We start from the raw sequence: 19,916 nt of genomic DNA on the forward strand, positions 1-19,916 counted from the left end.
ATTTCATGGAACACTGTTTTAAATATTTTATTATCTTTTGGGAATATTCAGTATTTCCAGGGTAGAATGAAGTAAGCAAAACCAGCTACATATTTAGATGTATTTGCCTTTGATAAATACTGCTCAAGTTACACTATTGGTAGTAAGTTTAAAAACTGACCAAGAGCCTCCAACACAAGCATCTTTACAGAAGGGTGAAGTGAGAATAAAATACACTTGGGAGTCACATAGTATTAGTAATTAGTTTCTACTCCTTGCTAAACCACAAACTCAACTGTTACTCAGTTCCCGACTGAGGTTATTCTCTCTTTTAAAATGAAATTAATCATACTTCTCATAGTTGTTTCAATTATTAAAGGGGAAGAAGTATGAAAGTTGACTACTATGCCTAACACAAAATCAGTGTTCAGCAAATTAGCTTCCTTTTCCTTTTTTTTTCCTTTTTCTTTTCCCATATATTTTATTACAGAATTTTTTTTTTTTTTTTAAGATGTTGGGGGTAGGAGTTTATTTATTTATTTTGGGTTGTGTTGGGTCTTCGTTTCTGTGTGAGGGCTTTCTCTAGTTGCGGCAAGTGGGGGCCACTCTTCATCGTGGTGCGCGGGCCTCTCACTATCACAGCCTCTCTTGTTGCGGAGCACAGGCTCCAGATGCGCAGGCTCAGTAGTTGTGGCTCACGGGCCTAGTTGCTCCGTGGCATCTGGGATCCTCCCAGACCAGGGCTCGAACCCGTGTCCCCTGCATTTGCAGGCAGATTCTCAACCAGTGTGCCACCAGGGAAGCCCCTATTACAGAATACTGAGTAGAGTTTCCTTTGCTATACAGTAGGTTCTTGTTGGTTATCTTTTTTTTTTTTTGACATCTTTATTGGAGTATAATTGCTTTACAGTGTTGTGTTAGTTTCTGCTTTATAACAAAGTGAATCAGCTATATGTATATATATATACATCCCCATATCCCCTCCCTCTTGCGTCTCCCTCACACCCTCCCTATCCCACCCCTCTAGGTGGTCACAAAGCACTGAGCTGATCTCCCTGTGATATGCGGCTGCTTCCCACTAGCTATCTATTTTACGTTTGGTAGTGTATATATGTTAGTGCTGCTCTCTCACTTCGTCCCAGCTTACCCTTCCCCCTCCCTGTGTCCTCAGGTTCGTTCTCTACGTCCACATCTTTATTATTTTCCTGCCCCTAGGTTCATCAGAACCATTATTTTTTTCTTAGATTCCATATATATGTATTAACATACAGTATTTGTTTTTCTCTTTCTCACTTCACTCTGTATGACAGACTCAGTGTCCATCCACCTCACTACAAATAACTCAATTTCGTTTCTTTTTATGGCTGAGTAATAGTCCATTGTATGTATGTGCCACGTTTTCTTTATCCATTCATCTGTCGATGGACACTTAGGTTGCTTCCATGTCCTGGCTATAGTAAATAGTGCTGCAGTGAACATTGTGGTACATGACTCATTTTGAATTATGGTTTTCTCAGGGTATGTACCCAGAAGTGGGATTGCTGGGTCGTATGGTAGTTCTATTTTTAGTTTTTTAAGGAACCTCCATACTCTTCTCCATAGTGGCTGTATCAATTTACATTCCCACCAACAGTGCAAGAGGGTTCCTTTTTCTCCACACCTCTTCAGCATTTATTGTTTGTAGAATTTTTGATGATGGCCATTCTGACTGGTGTGAGGTGATACCTCATTGTAGTTTTGATTTGCATTTCTCTAATGATAGTGATGTTGAGCATTCTTTCATGTGTTTGTTGGCAGTCTGTATATCTTCTTTGGAGAAATGTCTCTTTAGGTCTTCTGCCCATTTTTGGATCGGGTTGATTGTTTTTTTGATATTGAGCTGCATGAGCTGCGTGTATATTTTGGAGATTAATCCTTTGTCATTTGCTTCGTTTGCAAATGTTTTCTCCCATTGTGAGGGTTGTCTTTGTGTTGTTTATGGTTTCCTTTGCTGTACAAAAGCTTTTAAATTTCATTAGGTCCCATTTGTTTAGTTTTGTTTTTATTTCCATTTTTGCATCTATGTTCATCAGTGATGTTGGTCTGTAATTTTTTTGTGACATCTTTGTCTGGTTTTGGTATCAGGTGGCCTCATAGAATGAGTTTGGGAGCGTTCATCTCTCTGCTGTATTTTGGAAGAGTTTGAAAAGCATAGGTGTTAGCCCTTCTCTAAATGTTTGATAGAATTCGCCTGTGAAGCCATCTGGTCCTGGGCTTTTGTTTGTTGGAAGATTTTTCATCACAGTTTCAATTTCAGTGCTTGTGATTGGTCTGTTTATATTTTCTATCTCTTCCTGGTTCAGTCTTGGAAGGTTGTGCTTTTCTAAGAATTTGTCTATTTCTTCCAGGTTGTCCATTTTATTGGCATATAATTGCTTGTAGTAATCTCTCATGATCCTCTATTTCTGCAGTGTCAGTTGTTACTTCTCCTTTTTCATTTCTAATTCTGTTGATTTGAGTCTTCTCGCTTTTTTTCTTGATTAGTCTGGCTAATGGTTTATCAATTTTGTTTATCTTCTCAAAGAACCAGCGTTTTATTTTAGTTTTATTGATCTTTGCTATTGTTTTCTTCATTTCTTTTTTATTTATTTCTGATCTGATCTTTATGATTTGTTTCCTTCTGCTAACTTTGGTTTGTCCTTCTTTCTCTAATTGCTTTAGTTGTAAGATTAGGTTGTTTATTTGAGATTTTTCTTGTTTTGAGGTAGGATTGTATTTCTGTTGACTTCTCTCTGAGAACTGCTTTTGCTGCATCTCATAGGTTTTGGGTGGTTGTGTTTTCTTTGTCATTCATTTCTAGGTATTTTTTCATTTCCTCTTTGATTTCTTCAGTGATCTCTTCGTTATTGAGTAGTGTATTGTTTAGCCTCCATGTGTTTGTATTTTTTACAGATTTTTTCCTGTAATTGCTATCTAGTCTTATAGGGTTGTGGTCAGAAAAGATACCTGATATGATTTCAATTTTCTTATATTTACCAAGGCTTGATTTGTGACCCAAGATATGGTCTATTCTGGAGAATGTTGCATGAGCACTTGAGAAGAAAGTGTATTCTGTTGCTTTTGGATGGGAATGTCCTATAAATATCAATTAAGTCCATCTTGTTTAATGTGTCATTTAAAGCTTGTGTTTCCTTATTTTCATTTTGGATGATCTGTCCATTGGTGAAAGTGGTGTGTTAAAGTCCCCTACTATTATTGTGTTACTGTCGATTTCCCCTTTTATGGCTGTTAGCATTTGCCTTATGTATTGAGGTGCTCCTATGTTGGATGCATAAATATTTACCATTGTTATATCTTCTTCTTGGATTGATCCCTTGATCGTTATGTACTGTCCTTCTTTGTCTCTTGTAATAGTGTTTATTTTAAAGTCTATTTTGTGTGATATGAGAATTGCTACTCCAGCTTTCTTTTGATTTCCATTTGCATGGAATATCTTTTTCCATCCCCTCACTTTCTGTCTGTATGTTCCCTAGGTCTGAAATGGGTCTCTTGTAGACAGCATATATACGGGTCTTGTTTTTGTATCCATTGAGCCAGTCTGTGTCTTTTGGTTGGAGCATTTAATCCATTTCAATTTAAGGTAATTATCGATATGTATGTTCCTATTACCATTTTCTTAATTTGGGGGGGTTTGTTATTATAGGTCTTTTCCTTCTCTTGTGTTTCCTGCCTAGAGAAGTTCCTTTAGCATTTGTTGTAAAGCTGGTTTGGTGGTGCTGAATTCTCTTAGCTTTTGCTTGCTGTAAAGGTTTTAATTTCTCCATCGGATCTGAATGAGATCCTTGCCGGGTAGAGTAATCTTGGTTGTAGGTTTATCCCTTTCTTCACTCTAAATATGTCCTGCCACTCCCTTCTGGCTTGCAGAATTTCTCCTGAAAGATCAGCTGTTACCTTTATGGGGATTCCCTTGTATGTTATTTGTTGCTTTTCTCTTGCTGCTTTTAATATTTTTTATTTGTATTTAATTTTTGATAGTTTGAGTAATATGTGTCTGGCATGTTTCTCTTTGGGTTTATCATATATGGCACTCTCTGCGCTTCCTGGATTTGATTGACTATCTCCTCTCCCATGCTAGGGAAGTTTTCAACTATAATCTCTTCAAATATTTTCTCAGACCATTTCTTTTTCTCTTCTTCTTCTGGGACCCCTATAATTCGAATGTTGGTTTGTTCAGTGTTGTCCCAGAGGTCTCTGAGACTGTCCTCAATTCTCTTCATTCTTTTTTCTTTTTTCTGCTCCCTGGCAGTTATTTCCACCATTTTATCTTCCAGCTCACTTATCCGTTCTTCTGCCTCAGTTATTCTGCTGTTCATTCGTTCTAGAGTATTTTCAGTTTCAGTTATTGTGTTGTTCATCACTGTTTGTTTTGCTCTTTAGTTCTTCTAGATCTTTGTTAAATGTTTCTTGTATTTTCTCCATTCTGTTTCCCAGATTTTGGGTCATGTTTACTCTGCTTACTCTGAATTCTTTTTCAGGTAGATTGGCTAATCATCTTCATTTATTTGGTCTTGTAGGTTTTTACCTTGCTTCTTCATCTGTAACATATTTTTTTGTCATTTCCATTTAAAAAAATTTTTTTTGATGGGTGAGGCTTTATTCCTGTCTTACTGGTTGTTTGGCCTGAGGCCTCCAGCACTGGAGTTTGCAGGCAGTTGGATAGAGCTGGGTCTTGGTGTTCAGAGGAGGACCTCTGGGAGGCCTTACTCTGATGAATATTTCTTGGGATCTGAGGTTCTCTGTTAGTCCAGTGGGTTGGACTTGGAGCCCCCACCACAGGAGCTGGGGCCTGACCTCCAGCCTGGGAGTGAAGATCTGGCAAGCTGCATGGCACAGCAAAAAAAAAAAAAAAAAGAAAGAAAAAAAGGTCAGGGGAACAAGCCAAAGAGAGAGAACAATAACAAACTATAAAGAATAAAATAAATTTAGAAAAATAAAAGCTTTATTAGGAAAAATAGAAATGTAAATGAATCAACAACAGTGAATCCACAAGATAAAACAGAACCCCAATCTAAAAGAGGAGGGAAAAAAAAGCCTTTGTATGGGGCAGAATTTAGGCGGGGGTAGAACTTAGGCAGGGGCGGGGTTTAGGGCAGGGCGGGGCCTAGGCGGGTGGGGGGGTGACGTTTGAGCGTGGGGCGGGGCCTAGGCTCAGGACCCAGCTGGAAAAGGCCCTGGGGACGGGGCCTCTGCTTAGGACCTGAAGGGAAGGCGAGAGGCAGCATGTACAAAGGAGGGCCTCTGGAGTGTGGAGTTCCGGAGTTTGGAGGTAGGGCGTGGGTGAGCGTGTGGGAGTGGGGCTTGGGCTCTGCACGGCAGGAGGTTGGCTCCGAGGGCAGAGGATTAGACCCAAGAGCCCAGCAGGCTCCCCCGTAGCTAAGTGGACAGGGAAAGCTCTGGCCCCATTCCCTTCTGTTCCTCTGAGTACCCCCCCCCGCCGTTCCTCCCCAGGGTCTCCCCCATCCCCACGGGACCCCTAACCGTGTGTGGGTCACTGGGTTTAGGAACTCCTCCCTTCCCCCAGCCACCCCTCAGGGGTGCTGGTTCCAGAGGTCCAACCTTTACTTTTCCTCCCCCTTCCCTCCCTCCCGCTCTGTCAGGACCCGCATGGCTGGAGGGGGCCTCGGTGGGCAGAGGATCAGGCCCAGGATCTCAGCAGGTTCCTGGGGGCCCAAGTGGGCAGGAGAAACCTGGCCACGCTCCCTTTTGATCCTCTGCCCTCCCAGTGGTTCCCCAGTTTCCTCCTTCTGGCGTGGGATCCCTTCCCCTCCCCCAGCCCCCCCCCCAGGGGCGCCAGTCCCTCCCATCTCCACTTCTCCTCCCCCTTCACTACCCCCCACGCCCCACGTCCTACCCGGTCGCTGGGGGTTCCTGCCGTCCCCTTAGGTGTCCGTGGTCCTCCACAGGTGCCTGGTACGTGCCTTAGTTGTGCTTCCTTTTTTTTAATGTTCCTTCCTATTTCTGTGCCAAAGAAAGGGTATTTAATAGGAAGTTAATGAACACTTAAAATCATTTTGTGAATCAAGAAAAGTGTCACTGTTGGGGTAGGACATTGACCTTACAAAAAGATTGCCTAAGGGGTATTGCTCAGGCAGTGTATCTTAGGGCAGAGTTGTGGTATAGGCCCATATACATATATTTTATATGTAGGCATACTGTGTGTATATATGAGAGGGAAAGTATGGTTGTAGTAGGAGGGTTATAATAGGTTGAACCAAACAAAGTGTCTTTTTGTACAACAAAAGTGATAAAATATTAGTAGTTTCATATGTTCAAGCTAATAGACTCCTGCTCAGAATATCCACACATAAAGATAGGTATCAGGAGGTAGTCTTCTATTTCTGTTAGGAAGTTTTCTGGCATGAACAGTTCATTTTGATCCATTTAAATCTGGCATGAGCCTTATTTTTTTTTTTTCACTCTCTTATGTTCTTCAGAGTGAGACATAAAACTAAAAACCTTGGAACTGCTTTAGGGCATCAGGTGTACATTCTTATAGACTTAGCATTTAAATAATTATCATAGCTATTTCATAAACTTATTCTAACAGAGCTATATTAGATATTGCTATCCCTACTTTACAAACTAAAGAAATTAAGCAGTTATCCAAAAAAAATACACATAGAAACATACCTAATAAGTAACAGTACTAGAATTTGAATCCAAGTCTTTTGGATTTCATGTTTTTGGCACCTCCCTTCTGTTTCCCTTCCAAGGAACTAAAGTTCTATCAAATCAAAACCTACGTTTCTCATAATATTTTTCCTCTTAAGGTTGGCTTGAGATATGGGAATCTCCTCTTTGCTGGCAGATTTTTTTTTCTATTATATTTAAAACAGTAAAAAAAAAAATAGTTCATAGTTGCCTAATAGAAAGTGAAATAACATTTTTAGTTTATAAATATAGCAGATGTTTCCCCTTTTACTCACTTTAAGAATGATTTACTTTCTCTCATATAAAGGTCCAGGATGCACTTTTATCAAAGGGAAATCCTTAAGATAGCTGAAAAGAATAGTATGTACTAATATACAGTTTTTAGTTCTTCCACAGAAAAGCAGAGGGTGCAAGGAGGGCCGGGATAGAGATTGTTTGAACAGCCAAGTGTTTACCTCTTTGTGCTTTTACCACTGTGTAATATCAGATAGAGGCAATACAGCCTATGGTTTTTTCTTTCTCTTGAAACATGCTTTTCACAGTCTGTAAATATTGAAGATGTCAGTGATAAATCTAAATAGATTAAAAGAGTTATTTTAGAATTAATGCTAGCCTTTTAATTATAAATGCAGCTCACCTCATAAGTAAATCCAAAGCTTAGCTCTTTTATTGTTGTTCTTTTAAGTGACAGAAGTACTGCATTTGAATTCTGCTGTACAGCTTTCAAAGTGGTTAATATTCTGGCCTAACCATTTCTATCAGTGCTATTTTCCATGACTATTCTGAGGTTTATTTAACCCAATCTTCTCACATTTGCTTACAGTGTTCCTCATAGTTAGCATGTCTTTCTCTTTCTCTGCCTCTTCAAATGCTACTGACCTTCAGGGTTCTGTTTAATTAATACTTTTTACAACATCTTCTAGAGTTTTCTAACTAACACCCATTTCTCCCTTTTCAGAATCCCCACACCACATAGTCAGGAGAACAATTTAATACTTAATTAGAAATCATATAGCATTTAATTCTTGAATATATATTAATCTCATCAAATAGCCTGTGTAACAACCATCTGCTAAAAAATTAACCAGAAGTTACTTGTTAACATTGCTTTTTGTTAAGTAATAGAAAGAAAGAAATTTCTAACACAGTTCTGCTTTCCCCCAGGAATGTTTTTATGGTGACATCATTCCAACATACTGTAGTCCAGGGGGCTGCAATCCATTCAATAATTGACAGTTGAAATCTTTCCAAATCAAGAAAGAAGGAAAATTAACTAGATTTGGGCATTTCAAAAAATAAATAACATAAACTAAAAACCATCTTTACTGATTTAACAGATATTTATGCACTTAGTTGAACCTGTATGCTAGGCCCCAGTGGGAACATGTCATGATGGCTGCCAAGAACACAGGCCTTGGTCCCTGGGCGTGGAAACAAATGAGAAGCAGCATCTTCTGACTGCTGCATGAGGCGTGTTGAGCAGCCTGTGCTGTCTGTTCAAGTCTTGGTTGAATGACTGTGACCAGAGTTCTTAATAAAATGCAGATTACCTGTGTTTTTCTTTTAATATCGCTCAAGTAAAATTTTACTACGTAAGTAAATTATTTCTCTGTAAATTCTGTTTTGTTCTTGTTAAATAATATTACCTACTTAATTAGTCATCTGGAGATGTACAAATAAGCATTTAAAAATTAATGCAGGAGGCTGACCAAAGAAAGTATGCCTTCTCCATAGAGAAAAGGGTTTGTTAGGAGAATTTTAATTTAGGCAGAAGCACAAATTACTTAGTAAGGAATGGCACTGATATCCAGATTGTGAGATGGTTGTCAACTTATCCTCTTTTCTAAAGATCTGTGTGAAGAATATATATGGTCACCTACCTGTGTTTTTATGCTCAGCTGCTTCAAATCACTGGACTTCACCAGGTAGTCTCAAGAGCCCTCTCAAATCTTGCATTCTAACTTTAAAATATATATGTTATGTAAATTATGTGCCTTTGAAAGTTCAAGTTTTATGGGGAGAATTATGTCGTATGTTTACAGTTTAATATAGTTTGTTAGTATTTATCAAAATCAAGCAAAAGATAGACATTGAATTGGTCAGTTTAAATTTGTATGTCTCCTGACTTTGCAGTTACACTTCTGTAAGTTTTTTCCTGTAAATATATTCATGCATATATATGTATACAGTGTATAAAAATATTCATGTAGTATTAGCTTTAGCAACAAAAGTTTGGAAACAACGTAAATGTTCGTCAGTAATGGATAGCATTATAAATTGTGGTTCATGCATGGAATGGAACACTATGTAGCCATTAAAAAGAACAAGGAGGATTAGGGACTTCCCTGTCGGTCCATGGGTTAAGACTTTGCCTTGTAGTGCAGGGGGTGCAGGGTCAATCCCTGGTTGGGGAGCTAAGATCCCACATGCCTCATGGCCAAAAAGCCAAAACATGAAACAGAAGCAGTGTTTTAACAAATTCAATAAAGATTTTAAAATGGTCCACACACAAAAAAAAATCTTAAAAAAAAAGGTGGATTTAAATATATTTAATCTGGAATTATTGCTAAGGCATATTAAGTGAAAAATGCACAGAATAGTACAGTATGCAGACATATTACCACTGGCAAAACATACATACCAAATAATGCATTCTCCATAGAGAAAGGAGTTTGTCTGGAGGGTTTTGATTTAGGCTAGAACACAAATTTCTTAGCAAAGTACATTTATTTCCTTGCACACACACACACGCCTGGACACACACATGTTTGTATGTGCATAGAAGGGTATTCTAAAACTAGTGATAGCCCTCAAGTGACCTGGAATAGGAATGAGAGGCAGGCTTTTCACCGTGTTTTTTTCTCTGCCTCTCTTTTTTTTTTTTTGTACTATTTAAAATTTGTACTTGACTTTTCATCCATACCCCTTTGTACTGTTAAAATTTTTGTTAGTTCAATTTTTAGTTTAAAAAGTAAGACTTTCATGACTTAATAGCACCAAGCCTGTAAAGTGAAACTAGTTTGTCCTAAGACAAAATTAAATGAGATAAAATAGTATATATTTAAACCATTTTTTTTCCTTTGGATAGGGATTGAGAAGATCCTTCACACTCAAGACTTCATAGCTGCAGAATATATTTCAGAACTTCAGTCAACCTTTGTGAAACCATAGCTCTAGAACTCTCATTGGCTATGTATCCGTGACCCTGAAAACTTCACAATTTGTTTTCTCCCTCTCTTCTGTTCCTGTCTTCTTGTCCTAGTGTCTATCCTACTTTACCGTTACTACAGATTGCCTATTCAGATTTAACCTCTTAGCTTAGGGCAGCAGAATCCTCTTAGCTTAGGGCAGTCCATTAATCAAGAGCAATCAACTTTTCCTGTTCATTTGCTTTCTTGTTAATTGAATCACCTAAGTCTCTTTTGGGAAGTTTCAACAATTTATGTTAATTTTTTAGATGATTAATAATCTTCAACTCTAGTATATTACTTAGTATTAGTCAAGAATGCTAGTTATCCACTGAATATGACAGTCATGACAGGTTCTAATAGGAAGTCAAAACTAATTGCTTATTGGATATATAAAAATATTATCTTAGAAACATAAACTGGAAAACTGGAATATATAATTTATAATTTCATTCATAGTGATGAAATGGGACTCATCCCATAAGTTAAACTAAATCATAATTATAGCCCACCTTGTCCCCAAAATTAATTATTTATTTAAGAAATTAAAAGGTAGGAAGGGAGTCTGTTACTTCTACAGATATTAGGTAAGCTTTACTTGAGAAGCAACTTGAAGTATTAGACATGATAGAAAATGCAAAATACATAATAAGAAATGTGTGGCCAATACATGTGTGTAAACACTCAAAATGTATTTTTCTGCATATTTCCTATAGCAGCCTCCACCGTCAAATAAGTATATCAAATTTCAGTTCATTAAGGTTTCAAGAAAGTAATTAAGTGAAGTAATGAAATTCCTCCATGATCCTTTGAGCACTTTCCTAGAATGTAATTGAGAGGTGTAACACTTTTATACCCATTTATGGTTTTCTGATTTGCAGGTGTAGCAAGTAACACTATCCAGCCTACTCCACAGACTATTCCGGCCATTGATCCTGCACTTTTCAATACAGTTTCCCAGGGTAAGTCAGCTGTTTTATGAGATATAGTGTTTCTGCTGTTTGGGGGCGTTGTTTTGTACTTTTATCTTAGGAGTGCAGTGTATTTGAATGTCTAGGTAATTTGAAACACATTTCTTTGAATGCCTTTATTCACTAGATTCTCCAGTAAACCAAGATTGTTTCTTATTATCAAAAATACCTAAATCCAAAGGCATTCTCTCTCTTTTTTTAATCTTTTCAACTTCTTTTTTTTTCCCCCACTTGGTTGTTCTGTTTGTTTAATTTGGTCATTCTTATTCAGAGTTTTCTTCATGTGTCTGCTGAGATTAGTCCTTTTATATTTAGAATGAAGATGTTGATTGATTATTTTCAGTAGATGTTATTGAATTTCCCCCGATACTATGTCTGCAGGTCTGTTTCTCACTTGATTTTTCTGTTCTCCCCTGTGAGTGGGAACAGGCCATTCAGCTTCCTCCTGCATCTCAGCCATGGATGAGGAGATCTTTCCTTGGAGAGGGATGGCAAAGGGTGTACCACACATACCTTGTCCGTCCTAGCTCTGTCCAGGAAGTTAATTCCACAATTTTAGAGAGACATTCTCTATCTTTTTTGTCTAGGGTCTCATGTGAGAGATGGAAAGCCATTAAGGCTGAGGGTGTACAGGTATGCAGAGGTTGATAGAGGGGGGAAGGATGTGAAACTAGCGCAGATAATTGTTCTAGACTGACTCAGTAAAGATCCCCCCAGTCCCACTCCTCATACAGCTAGACCCTCTCTGAAGTTTCTCTGGATAGGCTCCCCAGTTGCCTCCTATATTACATGTTCTGAGTTGGGATTTTTTTTGACACTGTTTTATCTAACAGCATACCTTCACTTAATTTCTACTTTTCTAGAAGTTTCTTTAAATCTCTTGTCAATTATCCTTTCCAGTTTTTACAGTCTTTTCTCTTCTCTGCTTTTCCTTCAGTTTTAGAATTTTATTTCGTTTTGTTTTACCTTATCATTTTAATATAGTTTCAGAAGGAAAAATAGTCAATTATGTATGCTTAGTCTACCATCTAGAACTAGAACCCTGGAATTCTTTACCCAACCAAACTGTCAGGTATGAAGGCAAAATAAATATTATTAAATATGTAAGGATTCTGAAGTTTTGCCTACCATACACCATTTCTAAGGAAGTTATCAGAAGAAGTTACTCCATCAAGAAAAGAATGATAACCAAGAAAAGAAATATGAGATATAAGAATTGGTGAAATTAATCTTAGGTCACCTAAAGAAAAAGTCCATTGACAGCTTTTCCATAGGCTTGAAAAGCAATTGCTCTAAAATTAGAACAGAAAATCAGAGCTCCCCTCCTTTAAGAAAAATCAAGTGGATTCTATGCAATACATAGAATAAGAAGAATGGGAATGGGAAAGAAATGGATAAGAAGCTGTAGAATTCCTTTCCCAAGAAGAACGAAAAGATCCAAGAAAACATTTTAAATCGTACAAGTAGTTTCAAGTAAGAAGCAAACTGAAATATGCCATGATTTTGAGCAATAATAGAATTATGAAATATAAGAAAAGGGATTTTGTTTGACTTGGACACAAAGAACATTCTCCTTGCAATGGCATAGGCTTATCACAAACAGAATACTTTATTCAGGGCAGAATATAAATCAACACTGACAAGTGAAGGTAGAGAGATATTTCTGGAAGTTGAAAGGTGGAATAAAAGAAAGCTGTTATAAGGATGAGTGTCCAGAAGTGAAATGTTGTGATTTTTTTCTAGAGTTGATGGAATGAGAAGTAGAAGACAAAAGTAAGCAACTAAGATATTTAAAAGCACTAATAAATTTAGAAGGAGACAGTGCAGGAGAGGAGGATAGTGAGATAAATTCTTTACCTTTCATAGCAGAGTGTCAGTAGATAAAGCCTAAAGACTGATAAATCAAGAAATGGTGGTATAAGCTTATCAACTGGGGTTAGGGAAGTAACCTAGAGAAAACAAAAGATAGAAATAATTCAAAAGTGAAGTGGGCAGGGGCAAGGTAGATGACTTATTTAAGTGTATGAGTTACGTTAAGTTTATTCTACTTTTCCTGGTTTTATTAAAAGCAGATAAGTTATAAAACCTAAAATCAAGAGCTGCAATGGCCTTTGAATCCTGAAAGGCCTAGTTTAAGAGTATATGTATGGGGCTTCCCTGGTGGCACAGTGGTTGAGAGTCCGCCTGCTGATGCAGGGGATACAGGTTTGTGCCCCGGTCCGGGAAGATCCCACGTGCCACGGAGTGGCTAGGCCTGTGAGCCATGGCCGCTGAGCCTGCACATCCGGAGCCTGTGCTCCGCAACGGGAGAGGCCACAGCAGTGAGAGGCCCGCGTACCGCAAAAAAAAAAAAAAAAAAAGAGTCTGTGTATGTTTCATGGGGGAACACAGTGCTAAGGTAAGAAGAGTAAAGAAACTATAATAAACTAGCAAATTACCCAAGAACATAGTGGAAAATGTCTATTAGTAGACAGATAACCTGCCCAGTAAATACTATATTCCTCTGTTAAACTTGTTTTCCAGATTCCTCTCTACAGTCCCATGTACCTGTAAAAGCTCTCCCTAAAATATGATGTGAAAATATCAGAAGCAGACTAGACAGAACAGTGAAACAGAATGAAGAATCCAGAAATCAGGCCACACAGTATGGGAATTAAAATTATGACAAAAGTGGCATTTGGAACAGTGTGGCAAGAAAAACAAAACATCAAAACTGATGTTAGAAAAAATATATATTAGATACTATCCCCCAATTCCTGTATCTCATTTGGTTGTATCTTAACAGGTTAGACTAATGAAAAGTAATAAATTGCATACAGCAAAAGATTTCCTCTCCCCATTATATTGTTAAAATGCAGCTAATAGACAAGGAGGAAATCAATACTTAAAAAAATAAAGAATTACTGTTCAGAGCATATATAAAGAGCTCCTGCAAATAAATAAATAAAACTTAATAGGGGGAAAAAACAGAGAAATAAACATAGGGAATGATTTGTATGCTGTTGGTGGGAATATAAATTGGTGAAGCCTTCTTCAGTAGCATTCTGTCACTGTCAGAATTGCAAATTTTTTTTGACTCAGCTATTCCACTTTTGGGAATCTATCTTAGAGAAATATTTAGACATGAGCACAAAATGTATTTACAAGGGTATTTTATTTCAGCATCACTTGTATTAGTAGAAAACAATTTTAAATGTCTATTAATGAGAAATTATGGCTCATCTGTCCTATGGAATACTGTGCACATATTAAAAAAGGTTAAATACTTTTATAGTGAATTTGTGGCTCACTCTGAAGAGGAGAATGGAATTGGGAAGGTAGGTATTTGAAGTTCAGTATTTACTTTTTTAACTTGTGTATACCTGATAGTATTAGAGTGCGAATAACAACTTACTTCTTAAAGGTTTTTTAAAAATTAAATAGAATATATGAAAAATATTTAGCATGGTTCGTGACATAATAATATTCTGCCTCTAATCATTGCTGTTGCCATTATTAAGTGATGTGTCCTGGCGATGCCTGGATTTAAGGGATCAGTACTGTACTTTATATTTACCTCCAAGATTTACTTCAGGGAATCAGATGATTCCCACATGATTTTTGCCTATGCTTTCCATTCAAGTCAGAGGATAATTGAGTACACTAGGATCAGATTATCCAAGGTCCTTCACATGCATTTCTAGTTAAGTAGGAAAAAATCTCTAAAGACCCATTTCGGAAATATTTACAATTAAGTATTCCATCTTCTGCCAAGGTTAGATAAATCAACCTTGGAAATAGATGCTTCTAGCAACTGAGCATGCAGGGATTTCTCTTTATACCAAATAATGTTACCTTTGATCCAGTGCTGACCCAGGCTCTTTCCCCCAGAATAGAGAACTTAACTGATGGCTCTACCTCTCCTCTGCCCGGTTCTTGTCCTGCCCTATGAAGGGGAGAAGCAGCTCTGTGATAAAGACAGTCTTCTTGAAGGCATTTGGAACTTATAAGCACAGATTTCAAAAAAGAGATATTATATCAAATTAGACAACTTCTCTAATTCTTTTTTTTTTTTTAACGGTTGGATTAGCTGTATGTGATCTTTCTTTTTTCTAATTCTTTAAACACCTTTTAGGTCCACAGTGTGCTCTCTCTGGTTCTGATTATGGCTTCTGGTAAATTTTAATGATAGGAAAAAAACCAGCTTTCATTTAGGTGCATTAAGTAATAGTTACTATTTTGAATATAAAATCAGATAAACTGAAATTGAATAGTTGTTCTCTTCCTGAAATGTGTTTTCCTTTGTTATGTCTTTTTTACTTTCTCTATTTAGTTTTTAAATGCTAATTTAAAAGAATCCTAACTAGGAAGCAGATTTTATTTTTATTTAATTTAAAATTTTAATTCATGTGTTTTATTATTAATGACTTATAGGTAATATTTTTAAAGGAAAGAAAGCTTGAAATATTACAAAATAGCAAAAGTATTTGACATGGCTTTTTAAGTTCTTTATATATTTATATATATTATATATTTATATAGAATATTTTTATATATTCTACATAAATATATATTTACTTATAAATATTTATATATTTAATTGGTAAAAATAAATCTTAACATCTATATAAATTTGTAAATTACATTTTGCATCTAAATCTAAGTTGGTTCTTATCATCTAGTTATTACATTTTATAAGATAGTTACATAATTTGTCATACATGCTGTAAGCTATATATTATGTATCTGTAATTATAGTTTTCTAAGATATTCATTTTATAAATATTGAAATTGTTATACCATAAAAAATTGCAATATTTGTGTTTTTAAATAGTTTTATCACTAGTAGATAAGTTTAGTTTATAAAAACTAAAATAGTAACGGAGTTCTTACTACTATACACATTTTTATCTTATTAATAAATAAGTGATATGTCAGCAAAACAGTGTTAAAGCTGATGCTGTAAAAAATAAAATTAGTCCTGAGCATTAGGGCTTTCCTCCAGCAAGTCCAGTAAATTCTGGATAGATGTCTTACATATTTAAACATTGCCTGGAGATAGAAGAATAGACTATTAAAGCACAAAATGAGTAGTATTAAGGTAAACTTAATTTTCATAGATGTCTCACTCACCTAGATAATACGTCTCACTCACCTAGATAATAGTATACATCTAGGTGACTAGAGCCTCTCAATATACTTTGAAAAAACATTGATGAATCTTTCAGTAAAAAAAAATAAGAAGTGTGCCTGACTAAATTGTCAAAAGAACTGCAGGACAGTTGTTTTTTAGGTTTAATGGGTAAGAAATGCCAAGTCACTAAAATACTAAAAATAGAACTGTGGAGAAACTGTTTTTTGTTTTTTAAATATATAATTACATTTTACTAGTTTATTCATTTGTATTTCTTACGTTTAGGCAAGACCAGAATTCAGGGAAATTAAAATAAGTTCTGTTAAAATTGGAATGTGTAATCTCTGATTCACAACAGTAAGGACCAACTCTTAATATAAGCTTTAATAATGTTAATTCAACAAATATTTGAAGGCTTTGTATGTGTAACACACTGGGCTAGTTACTATACGTAGATGTATAAGTGCATTATCTTAAAATCTGAAATTTAATTAATGTTTAATTCTATGTGAACTTTTATTCCTTTTAAAATGTGGGAAAGAATTTAAAGTACAGACAGCTTTTTTATATTCCTTTGTTGAAGTTATTCAGCACTTACACTGGGCTAGAAACTTTAGGATACATTGTTTCAGTATTCTTTTTTGAAAATTTTTAGAAAATAATAATTTGGATAAAAATTTATCAGAGTACCTGGAATTGCTAAATACTTTGAAGTCCTTGCCTAGGGAATGTCAAAGTTTTCATTTAATGCTGTACTATCTGGCAAAATTAAAAGCAACTAAAAAAAGTAATTATATTTATAACTACAAGCTTATAAACAGGATCAAAATATATGTTCATTTGGAAACAGAATCGAAATATATTATCTTTTCGTTATATTGTATGCCCCCAGCCTTCTGACCAGTTCTCCTTAGAGTCCTCATAAAAATTTCTAAAGAAAATTGTATTTATTTCCAAAGATAAGACACAAAGTCAGTTTTAATTTCACCTTTAGAAATATATATTCAAGTATATTCAAATCTTAGATTAAATGAAATGTTTTCAGTGTGTTTTTTTTACCCAAATTATTTAGTTGGGCTCATCCTTATCAATCATAGTGTAACTAGAAAACTTGCTGGAAAAAATTTTGGACAAATAATTGGTAAGGGTTGTTTACATGTTTAAAAATTGTGTAGTGTAATGATATGTCTTAGTTAAACCTTAGAGTTTTGTATATGGACAGCACAAAAATGCAAACTATTTTCTTGCTTAAAAAGAGTTAGATGACTTATGTAATTTTTTAACATAAAGTTTGTTATTTAATTTTTTTTGAGTTATATTTATATTCTAGTTCAAATGAGGGTTGAATGGTTTAGTCTGTGTGTATTTATTGTTCCATGAAGAGAGTCTCAGCAATTCTAACATACACACCAAAGCAGTTTTCCTTGTTTTATACAGAATATGATTTTTTTTGCAGTTAATTTGCCAAAATATAAAGGCTTCCAGTTTATGACTTCTGGTAGGAAAATCTTGCTCATATAAGTTGTTATGTATTGACATCTGTATGGTTTATATTAGTAATTTAAAAATTTAAAAGCATAAAGAAACTATTCAAATACAACTGGGGATTGGGGAAAACAACCTTCAGTTTTTAATATAACCTTAAACATTTTCTGTAATCTTGACTATAAGCATTTACCTAGCCTAAAAGAACGCTTCCTATATTCTTTATAAATATCTTAATTACTCTGTATTTCTCTTAGGAGATATCCGACTAACACCAGAGGACTTTGCTAGAGCTCAGAAATACTGCAAATATGCTGGCAGTGCTTTGCAGTATGAAGATGTCAGCACTGCAGTGCAGAATCTACAGAAGGCCCTCAAGTTACTGACTACAGGCAGAGAATGAAGCCTTTGTACAACATCCATGCATTTTTGGCTTAAAGAACTAACAGTCCACTACTCTATCTTCAGCCTATCAGGAGCATATTTTAAGGAAGACTTCAGTTCCATTGACTATAACAATGGAATCTGTGTCTGTGTATCAGATTCCTGTTGAAGCATTCATCAGCAGCCTCAACCAGTTTTCATTGTCCATTTAGTGGATTCAGTAGTCTCTGGGTATATAAGGCTGATGTGAGCAAGGTCCTAAAAATGCCCATTTGAACCCTGCTTGTTCAAAAAATGAGAACACACTTCTATAAAATGTATTGGGAATTAGCTTTGTATCTTAATCTACGTAAATTAAGGAATTTTTTAATCTATAATTTGGACAAACAGACCATATTACTTTGCTATAAAATTCTAAATTTAACTTTTAATAAAGATTGCCAGAATATTCTAGAAATGTTTTTGTTTTCCTCAGGACTTCTGAAACAGATACAAACATCCTAAACTGTTGAATCTGAAAGAGATTATGTTCAAATTTCAATTTATATTCATATTAAATATAGCTACATTAAAAGTTAAAATGTTCATGGAAGGAAATGTAATAAGGTAAAGAGGTAGAATCAGTTTTAGACGTAAGAGTAATGTTGGTTGCTCAACTGTTTTTCCTTATTCATTGATGCTTAAGGTGAATTGGTATTTGCTTCCTAGGCAGTTTGACTGCATGTGTTAGAGAATGAAAACAAGACATTTGTAATAATGCCTGGAAACTTGGTGCTTTGAGTTAAGGTTCTCCTCTGCTGCTATGGAATGGATTCCATAGAGTGAATAGTTATGAATGATGCAGAAGATTATAAAAACATAGACTCTCAGTTGTTAAGTTTATAAGTTATGTGGGAATTATGGACTTCCTATGTCACCTGCATTTGTGCTGTTTAAAAAATAAATACAAGGATTCTTTTAACTAATTCAGTTTATCACAGAGCCAAATGTCTGTTTTGCATGCTAAAATTGTCACTTTTCTAAAGTCATTATTTTTAGTTATAAGAATATAAAGAGAGAGAAATTTGGCAGATTTACCTAAATTATCTGGTCCATTTCATTCATTCCACTAATATTGGGAATCTTTTAACATAGGGGTCAGCAAACTATGGTCCATGGGCTGGCCATTTGTGTAAATAAAGTTTTATTGAAACCAAATAATAGCCATTTATTTATGTTTTGTGTTTGGTTGCTTTCCACGATAGCAGAATTATATGGCCTGCAAGTCTAAAATATGTACTACTTGGCCCTTTAAGGAAAAGTTTGCTGACCCCTGTTCTGACAGTCTGTTTGAAAGAAAATGAATCATTATCTCATAATCTCTTATGTCCTCCTATTTTTCTTTGCATAAGTGTAATGTTATTTATATAGAGTTCGATAGAATGAATATTGACAGAATAAACTGTTCTAAATTATTGCAAAAACAAGCCCCCCAAAAACATGCCTCCTGAAAAACATTTTCATATCTTTCACAGCTGAATTCTTAAAACATTTGCAGGGTTCAACATTTGCATCTGGAATTCCAGGACTCTGATATAGTTCTATAGAAGTTTATTGAAGTAGAAAAATGACTAGGGTGATATTTCATGTTATAAAAGATAAATGTAAAATACAGTTCAGCAAATTTTAATTCAAATCCTAACATGTCTGGCCACTAGGAAGAAAACTGTCACCTCTCATTTCACACCCTACCTGTTGCTCCCAGTTGGGAGAGCACATGGAGGGGAGAAGATGCTGTGGAAACCACGGAGTCCACTGAGAAGTGAGCTGTGATGTAGCAGAAATCCCAGTTGTTTTGTGGCCCATTACTTTAAAATGCTTTCTTGCATAAAGGGATTGAACTATAAAGATTTTTTAGCTTTCATCTGCATATAAAATCTGACAGGAGAAAGTTAGAAATTTTCTGATGTAACACTAGGGTAAATAGTTTTCATTTGGTCAGTCAACATGTATTTATTGAGCAGCTACTATGTGCCTGGTATTGTCCTTTGCATGAGGAAACAGCAGAAAACAAGAAAAAGAAATCCCTGCCTCATAGAGTTTTATTCTAATGGGAAGGAAATGGAC

At 35.7% G+C, this 19,916-nt stretch overlaps 1 protein-coding gene across 2 annotated transcripts in view; it reads left to right on the forward strand.

Annotated features, from left to right (window-relative positions):
* The window catches only part of VTA1 (vesicle trafficking 1), a 65,389-nt gene extending 46,614 nt beyond the window's left edge, over nucleotides 1-18,775 (forward strand). The window contains exons 7-9 of one of the 2 annotated variants that reach the window (XM_082669427.1): nucleotides 10,739-10,819; nucleotides 14,103-14,145; nucleotides 17,684-18,775. In XM_082669427.1, the coding sequence (XP_082525553.1) occupies nucleotides 10,739-10,819; nucleotides 14,103-14,145; nucleotides 17,684-17,717 (158 nt within the window). In that variant the 3' untranslated portion in view covers nucleotides 17,718-18,775. The remainder of the gene's footprint in view (nucleotides 1-10,738; nucleotides 10,820-14,102; nucleotides 14,146-17,683) is intronic. The other variant, XM_082669426.1, reaches the window with a different exon arrangement.
* Nucleotides 18,776-19,916: the final 1,141 nt, after the last annotated feature.

Source organism: Grampus griseus (assembly GCF_964374135.1).
Source record: "Grampus griseus genome assembly, chromosome: 13".
Classification (NCBI taxonomy): Eukaryota; Metazoa; Chordata; class Mammalia; order Artiodactyla; family Delphinidae; genus Grampus; species Grampus griseus.